Source organism: Osmia lignaria, chromosome 8 (genome assembly GCF_051020975.1).
Source record: "Osmia lignaria lignaria isolate PbOS001 chromosome 8, iyOsmLign1, whole genome shotgun sequence".
Taxonomy (NCBI): Eukaryota; Metazoa; Arthropoda; class Insecta; order Hymenoptera; family Megachilidae; genus Osmia; species Osmia lignaria.
In genome coordinates this window covers 7,479,971-7,488,529 of record NC_135039.1, presented here as the reverse complement: position 1 = coordinate 7,488,529, position 8,559 = coordinate 7,479,971, and the positions used below count along the sequence as shown (strand labels likewise).

Below are 8,559 nucleotides of genomic sequence, written 5' to 3'. Positions count from 1 at the left end.
TCCATGTATACGACAGTTTACCTGGCAGTATAGTGCACCGATGACAAGATGTCCCATGAGACAAATGCAAATGCGGCCTTCTCATGGGACATCTTGTCATCGGTGCACAGTACATATGATAAGCTCGTAGAGGAAGAAAAAAAGTATATTGCATTACGATTTCCTCATATTCGCAAAAAGGATATACTTTTTGAAAGAGTTCAAGCGCAACCGGATTGTTACAGTTGTGGTGTATACGCGGCGGCATACATCACTACCATAGTTTTGGGTGGAAACCCTTGTTCAGAAAACTATTCCCATGACGTACAACGCCTGAGACGTCACTTTGTGAATATTATTGAACGATCAAACGAACTTACCTGTAAGTGAAGTTCGATCGCAATTATATGAAGAGCCTCGTTCGAAGAGATTACTAGTGTAGCTCCTTCCTTGTCCGCTAGAGGTCACAACGTTCAGAGTAAAAAATTTTTTGGTTGAGTTGCCGTCTCTCTATGCCGATCTTCATATCTTTAGAGCGTTTAAAATTGTGTAGAAGAACACGGGGATTATGGCAGATTTGCGGCAGATTGGCAGCAGAGCCTGCAACTTCAGCCATTTAAATTTTAAACGGAACAGTGACTATACATATAAGTGGTATTTAAAATCTTTTTCCGAACTACGAGTGTTCAGGAATAAGAACTATATAAATTTGATAGGAGCGCAGTATATTTTTTTTCAATAACATGAATTGTAATACTACGAGCGAAATAAAAAGAAAATTATAAATTATAAAATAAATTATTGATAATTAATAAATTGCAATTAATTGATAATGCGTTTACTGTATTCAATAAAAGAAATGAAAGATACCATTAAACATTTGTCATGTATACAGTATATGTACATTTATATATAATCTTCTGAAAAATTGTCATGATCATAGGAAAGGGACGGATACTAAAAGAACTGTAAACAAAATATATAATAAAAAATAAAATATTTTATTTGGCAGAATAAATTCACGAATACCAACATTTGTTGCAAGGATAAGGAAAACTGCCAAAACCTTATCAGTATTCACGACAAAAAAATGTACATTTACAATGTCAACAGTATACATAACAAATCAACATATAAATGTTGATATAAATAATATATAAATTCAGAAAAATAAAAAGCAATGTATAAAATAATTATATCTTCAGGTCCTCTTCAGTTTCTCTTCAGATCCTCTTCAGTTCTTCTTCAGTTCCTCTTCAAGGCTTAACCCCAGCCTGCTGCAAATTATAAATATTATGCATATGTATAAATGTTTATGTACATATGTACATTCTTGCTAGAGGGCACTGCTAGAGCTGCCGTGTGCCGTAGAGAAAGAAAAAAGATTTGGAGCACGGTTTCGAGCAGTTTACAGTTGACACGGTCTCTGCCATCCCATATAAATACGTACAACTATTGGCCTTGCATGAGGTATGTTCCTAATCATACACTGAATCGGCCATAGATGGATTGCTCGCTATGAGAAAGCGAAAGAGAAGAGAAAGATTGAAAAAGATGTGTTTGTATTACAGTTATTTATCCAACAAGTGAGTTTATGGCAGTAAATGAAAAAAGGCATGAAGGTACTTGCAAGTACATACGTAAGTACATGTGTTTGAAGGTTATGATTATATATGTAATACAATACAAAACTAACCTCTTCCTGTTTCAACGTGATTGTTCCTCAGCAGTCCAAAAGTTATCCACTGTTTCATGCTGAGGATTTCGGGGGCCTCTTCTTTTGCTTCGCACTCTTTCCTTAGCAGTGCGAAGCGCCGCTTTTAAGTGTTCCGCTACATCCTTGCGGGACGGCCTTGGGAAGTGCTTATTCTGGAGCACGGCATCTAAAAATCAAATGTAAGCATATAATATGAATACTGAATACCATATGAAGTAATAGTATCACAATTATATAAACAGTGATTCTTACCGTGTATAGCATGAACAATTCTTGTCTCGCAAAGTGCGAGATTGTTATCTTCGCGGCCCAACCAGGAATAAGATGTTAGCAAGCAGTCACTCACTGTTTCTTTAAAAGAGAGAGTGACTGCTTCCTTCAGGTTGAAGCCGCCCACGTACTCCAAATAGTTTACCTAAACAAAGTAAGTAACAACTGACACAAACATTTGATACATACAGATAAATAAAATGAAACTTCTGTTTCACTTACAACTTCCCTGTAGCTGTCTTCATCAATATTTTGGAATTCCGTCATTCCAGCCAACGATGAAATTGGTAGAAACGCTGGCTTTGACGGAATTCCATGAGGCTGGTGCAGCAGGTGCTGCTGCTGCTTCGCCACCTTCTCCAATAATGAATGGGTTTTCCTATAAAGATAAATGACAATTATATATACTTTAATAACATGCAATCAATACTTACGTCTCCATGGACTCCAGGTTGCCAATTTTTGTATATAGATCCCTGTAAACATTAATATTTGTAAGAAAATGTGCTTCAACATGTAAGAAATTGAGGAATATATTCTTATTCCCAATATTGTATAGAAGAAGAATGAACATGCAACTTACCTTATTTGTAGATTTGTAGGTTCCGTACCTTGCTGCATCCGTGGTTCAGGCCTGCTCTCCACTACATCTGGAATATGAAAACTTTGCGTTGGTGGTGCATATGCTGTTGGAGGTGGCCTGTATGTGTTTGGTGGTGTGTGTGGCGAGTATATGTTTATGTTTGATGGTGTGTGTTGTTCTCGGCGAGAATTGGAATTTTTGGGATGGCGTGGATTCCGTCTTTTCAAAGACGTGGGCGTCGAGGAGAAGATAAACGACACAGCTTAGCGGTCACGAATTATGTATTACTGATAATTTGTACACAATGAGTCGTAAATTAAACTCTACAAAAATCACCTTTGGTTTAATTTGGAATTACACGATTTAGGAATTCGCGGTGCAAGGCACTAAATTGAATTTGAGAATGCTCGAAACTCGAGTAAAGAAACGTTTTTGGTCGCTGTTGTCGCTTGGTAATCGCTCTCTCACTTGCTTTCGCATTAATGCTAACGGTTCGAATTTGGGAGTTTTAATTGGCGAGCGCTCGAATCGGTGGTTAGACAGCGCAACAGCGATTCCGTTTACTTACTCGGTGACGACGGGATTATCGACCCGTGTTATCGACCGAGGTGTTTGTATGAATTGAAGTGCCAAATTCGAACAGTGTGTATTAGCTTGTGTATGGCGAATATGTGTCTAGTGGTGTGTATGTGTTCGTGTGTTCGTGTTGTCTATAATTATTAGATAGAACTTCATCGTCCACGCCCTCCAAGGTAGCCCTCAGGTCTGTTATGTCCTCGACGATACTTTCGGGGGCCACCTTTAAACCCTTTCGCGGTTCTTCGTCGGAGGACGTGGTTGGATACCGGACCGGCTTGTTGGCCATCCTCTTCGGACGATGTTCCATTTCCATCTGTAATAAAAGAATATTTGAAGAAAATTTAAAATATGTATACATTCATATCCGCGATACATGTAATTGCAATGAATAAAAGTCATACTTACATTTGAATTCATCCTTGGAAATTGCACTTCTCTCCTGTAGTCCCTATAAAGAAATTGGAAAAAAAATCGCAGTAAAATGTTTTCGAATTTCGCAGTCTGTACCGTCTCTGACGAGCCTGAGAACAGAGAATGATCATCTCTGCGGTCGTTCCGTTATAAAACAAAAGACGATCCATCAATTTGAGCGGGAGGTATTTACATTGGTTGGAGAAATCAACGTGACGAAAATGCGCATCCAATGATCGTGTTTCCCGCAATAACTGATACATACCAGAGACAGCGTTCAACCGTTTTGTTTCATTCGCTTTGTGTCGCTGAACGAACGAGAGTGCAGTGCAACAGGCGTCTTATTCTAATCGCATATTAATAAATATAAATTATTTATATATTTTATTTACTATTATAACTACTAACCACCATTTTTCTATTATCTACTAACCATTTTTTCCATTTTTAAATTATATTCATTTTTTTCATAGATTAACGACAAATTATTTTTACTTACATTTATTTTTTCATATACATATATTTACATTTATATTCCTAACATACATTTCATTTCATTAGTAATTTTAATTATGAGTTCCTTTAATTTTAAGTTATCAGTATCGAGGAAACCGATATTTAAAATATCATCGACCAGACAGAGACGCAACATAAGGAATGAGGTAGGGTCCAATAGTGTTGTCCCTTCGTTGGCTTCTCTTTCTTCTTCTTGTATTCAAGAGATCAATGTCCCTGTTAATCTGGCGGATGTTCCTTCATTCTCCACAGATTACGCAGATGGTATTGATGCCATCCATGGTGTAGATATGGATGACAGTTCTGGTTCCTCTTCTTCTTCTTCTTCTTCTTCTTTGTCTTCTTCAGTATTCTGTAGTTCTGAAGCGGTTCCTGAAACTTCATTTCAGGAAAGTTTGGCTTCCTTTTGTGTTGACAACAATATCAATCATGTTCAGGGTAAGAATTTACTTACCCTTTTTCGGACCCATACCTGCTTTACCAACCTCCCGAAGGATATTAGGACTGTCCTGGGTACTCCACGGACTCGTGTTCCTACATATGTTGTAGAACCCGGGGAGTATATTCATTTTGATGTCGAAGCTGAAATTGTGAAGTATATCAGGAATGCTTCTTTTTCACCAGATAGGGAATTAGAATTAGATTTCAGCACAGATGGATGTGCTTTAGATAGAGCGGGAACAATCCATCTGTGGCCGATTCAGTGTATGATTAGGAACATACCTGATGCAAGGCCAATAGTTGTCGGCATTTATAGAGGAATGCAAAAGCCTAGTGATCCTAATAGGCTTTTCAATATGTTCATCATGAACATAACCCATATGCTTTCCAACGGTGGTGTAGATCTTGATGGTACTAAGGTCCCAATAAAATTAAGATGCTTTATTGCTGATGCACCAGCAAGAGCTTTTATCCTCAACCACCGTGGCCATACATCCAGCCGGCCCTGTTCCAAATGCAAAGTGTCTGGTACGCACAGCGAAGGTAGATATGTCTTCAATGGCATAAAGCATGTGCTTAGAACTGACAACCAATACTCTCAATGTGTAGATGAGGACCATCATAAAGAAGGTTGCAGTCCCTTAGCATCACTACCTTTTGGAATGGTTTCTCAAGTTCCATTTGAATATATGCATTTGGTATGCTTGGGCGTCACGAAAAAAATATTATCTGCATGGATAAGTGGAAAATTTTCACGTTTGTCCAAATTGTCAGGTACCCATCTTGCTGGTATGTCTGCAAGACTGGACAGACTCAGAGAATTTTGTCCCTCTGAGTTTGGAAGACGCCCAAGATCTCTGGTGTATTATGCCAAGTATAAAGAAATAGAGTTTAGGCAATTTCTGTTGTATACAGGTCCAGTTGTGGCATATGGGCTCCTCAATGATAATTTATATACTCATTTCCTTTTCCTTCACACCGCTATTAGAATTTTAGCGTCACAATCTCCGTCGAGTCAGTTTCTGAATTTTGCAGAGCTTGCTCTGCAAAAATTTGTTCTGCGTAGTGAAGAGTTGTATGGCCCAAATTTCTGTTCCTATAATGTACATGGTCTTCTGCATTTGACCAATGATGTAAGACGTCTTGGTCCCGTAGATTCTTTCTCTGCTTTCCCCTATGAAAGCAACATGCGCATTTTTAGGAAGTACTGTAGAAAACCGGGCCTACCTCTTCAGCAATTCGCGAACAGAACGGCGGAGATTCAGGCTCATGGAGCAAATAGGGTGAAGGTCGTTGCGTCTTCTGATATTGAAGTATCTGTGCCTCTTCGTTGCGGAACTGATATCCTCCAGTATCGTAGGATACAGTTTAATGGCATGTCCTTCAGTCTTGATGTACGCTATAATTGCTGCATCTTGCACGACGGCGCCATATGTATTCTGTCCTCCATTGCTGATGACAGAAACACATTCCGCTTAGGCGTCCAGAAATTCACAGAGGTCGGTGATATTTTTGATATTGGAATAAAATCCTCTGCGGTAGGTCTGTATAAATGTCGATATTTGAGCCCCGAATTTAATATTAGTCCATACGATGTTTGTTCAAAGTGTTTCCAAATGCCGTTTCTTGGAGACAACATGGACGACAATGAATAGGACGAACAAGAAAGAAGAGAATACGCCGTGGTTGTGATGCTACATTCCGACAACATGTAAGATCGATATGTATATATACGTATTTTCCTACTGTTAGCGTTTCGAGTGTTGGCAGTGGGAAGGAATGCAGGCTTGATTGGTTGTGCCCCATCTAGGCTCATACGCATTTTCGGCCGTACTACCAACTTTTCAAACACGGACAGTATTTATTTGAAATCATTAAATACATAAATAAATGCAACATGTATTCACCTCTCTGCATCTCTTTCAATATTCCTATTGGTTTTACAGGCTACACTAAAGACGCGGGAAGGAGATGGCGTTTAAACAAGAAATATATCTAGGATGAAGCGGCTTTAATTTTAAGGTATGACCCACTAAATGTTTTTGTTATTATAGTATTATTCTTACCATTATCCTATATGACAGGTTTGAAAATTAACTACTTTTTCTGACCAATTTTCAGAAGCTACAACCTACCCTACGAATCAGGGTAAAGCAATGCTGAAACAGGCGGTTCCGGTGTATACAGGGTGTCCCAGAACTGGGGTAGGAACGGAAGAGGGATGATTGGTGAGGTCATTCTAAACAACTTTTTCCTTTGCCAAAATGTTAGTTAAGGCTTCGTTTTCGAGTTATTATCGAAAAACACTGGCCAATCAGAGCGCGCCGTTAGCGCGGGCCGAACCACGAGAGTGTTGGGTATGTTCCGCGCGGTCGTGATCAAGTGCATCGGCACCACGTCGGTGTAATAGGATTCGCTGTTCATGAGTAATCAATAATTCGATACAATTATTCTTTTCTTTTTTTTATCCATTATCCGATGCAACTTCTACTCAACGAATCCTATCATATCGACGTAGTGCCGAGGCACTTGATCACGACCGCGCGGAACATACCCAACACTCTCGTGGTTCGGCCCGCGCTAACGGCGCGCTCTGATTGGCCAGTGTTTTTCGTTAATAACTCGAAAACGAAGCCTTAACCAACATTTTGGCAAAGGAAAAAGTTGTTTAGAATGACCTCACCAATCATCCCTCTTCCATTCCTACCCCAGTTCTGGGACACCCTGTATATAGGTAAGTACGAGGAGTAGGGTTTTTAGTGGGTATACGGAGTCCCACACTACCGGGCTTGCGGTCCCTGCCCGGTGTGCATAAAGCATTTTCCCCCTCCTCGCCAAAAAAAAAGAAAAAAAAACCTTAGAAACCAACCCTCGTCAAAATATTTCATCCTAATCTAACCCTAACCGACCCTCGTAAAAAAGTTTGGAAACACCTCATTTCAAATTGGACCAAACGACGAGATTTTTTGAGAAGTTCTACAAATGAATTTACTAACATATGTATACTTTTGTCGTTTTAAAAAATTTCATTGTTCATACTAACTTCTTCATTGGATTAATACTAATGAATTGTACTTTCTTTTTTCGTGTACGGTAACGGAGACGTTTCAAGGAAAAGCAACTGGATACGCGGTGCATACACGAGCACGCTCGCTTCAGCCCAAATGCAGTGGAGAAGAGGTATCACCACAACAAAGAAGAAATAAATAAAATACTAGCAGTCACAATTTTGGAATTCGATTACAAGTAATATAATTTCACATTTCTTCTCTTTGTTTGCAGTACTTACAATCCTGATTTAAAATTTTTGAGTGAGAGTGTACTTCACAGAAATTGTTAATATAAAAATGAACACCGAAATTATAAATATGTATTTTAAATTAATAAATACATATATATATATATATGTCGGTTATTATGAAAGTGGTGTAAATAGAAATGTAAAAAACATTGAACTTGTCAGTTCTTATGTATTATGCCGTTCAATATAACTGATAAATTTTGACTTATACCACATTCATAATAACTAGCACATATGTATATTAATAATAAAATAAAAATATTGTAAGATTTCATTTTTTCCCTTAAAAAATAAGTAATAATAAGAATTTAAAGAGCTCATTTAAATGCCAGTATATGCGCGTCCATTTAAAATTTAAATGGCTGAAGTTGCAGGCTCTGCTGCCAATCTGCCGCAAATCTGACATTACAGTCTGTGCGCAGGCTCTGTTTTGTTTCTGTCGCCAATTTGGCAACAGGTTATGTTACCAGGATCTGCTCGGTTTCTGACGCCAATCTGCTATATGATTCTGTAGGCAGGTTCTGTTTGCAGAAACGCAGCCAAATGCGGAAACAGATGGCTATGGATTTGTAGACAGATTCTACCAGAGTCTGCTGCCAATCTGCTGCCAATCTGCATGCAAATTGCTATCTGGGGTAATACGTTTCATTATTTTCATGTCATCCCAATTTGGACAGTAATCGAGATAAGTCATTTTTCGTTTTTTATTTAATAATTGCATTTCATCTTCTTTAATTGTATCTAATTCAACATTAGATTCTG

At 38.5% G+C, this 8,559-nt stretch overlaps 2 protein-coding genes and 1 long non-coding RNA gene across 8 annotated transcripts; 1 reads left to right on the top strand and 2 right to left on the bottom strand.

The window, feature by feature from the left end:
* Positions 1-1,140: 1,140 nt before the first annotated feature.
* On the bottom strand, positions 1,141-2,285 carry LOC117610850 (uncharacterized). The gene is made up of 4 exons (XM_076689644.1): positions 2,189-2,285; positions 1,949-2,111; positions 1,676-1,862; positions 1,141-1,256 (listed from the first exon to the last, which is right to left on the bottom strand). Exons 1-3 carry the CDS (start codon positions 2,231-2,233, stop codon positions 1,687-1,689), a joined length of 384 nt encoding a protein of 127 aa, XP_076545759.1. The 5' UTR covers positions 2,234-2,285; the 3' UTR covers positions 1,141-1,256; positions 1,676-1,686.
* On the top strand, positions 1,269-2,871 carry LOC117610848 (uncharacterized). 3 transcript variants are annotated; one of them, XR_004583021.2, is made up of 5 exons: positions 1,269-1,449; positions 1,551-1,619; positions 1,707-1,875; positions 1,958-2,120; positions 2,569-2,712. It is a non-coding gene; the product is annotated as an uncharacterized LOC117610848 (long non-coding RNA). The 3 variants fall into 3 exon arrangements; XR_004583022.2 differs by lacking the exon at positions 1,269-1,449 and having other exon boundaries at positions 1,456-1,619; positions 1,939-2,120; positions 2,569-2,871; XR_013062558.1 differs by lacking the exon at positions 1,269-1,449 and having other exon boundaries at positions 1,456-1,619; positions 2,569-2,713.
* A 1,182-nt stretch (positions 2,872-4,053) lies between these two features.
* LOC117610845 (uncharacterized) lies at positions 4,054-6,321 on the bottom strand. Of its 4 annotated transcripts, none has more exons than XM_034338679.2 (3): positions 4,779-6,321; positions 4,528-4,637; positions 4,054-4,427 (listed from the first exon to the last, which is right to left on the bottom strand). In XM_034338679.2, exons 1-3 carry the CDS (start codon positions 4,874-4,876, stop codon positions 4,309-4,311), a joined length of 327 nt encoding a protein of 108 aa, XP_034194570.1. In that variant the 5' UTR covers positions 4,877-6,321; the 3' UTR covers positions 4,054-4,308. The 4 variants fall into 4 exon arrangements, with proteins under 4 accessions (XP_034194570.1, XP_034194567.1, XP_034194568.1 ...); XM_034338676.2 differs by having other exon boundaries at positions 4,054-4,433; positions 4,510-4,637; positions 4,779-6,320; XM_034338677.2 differs by having other exon boundaries at positions 4,510-4,637; positions 4,779-6,320.
* Between the last annotated feature and the right edge of the window lie 2,238 nt (positions 6,322-8,559).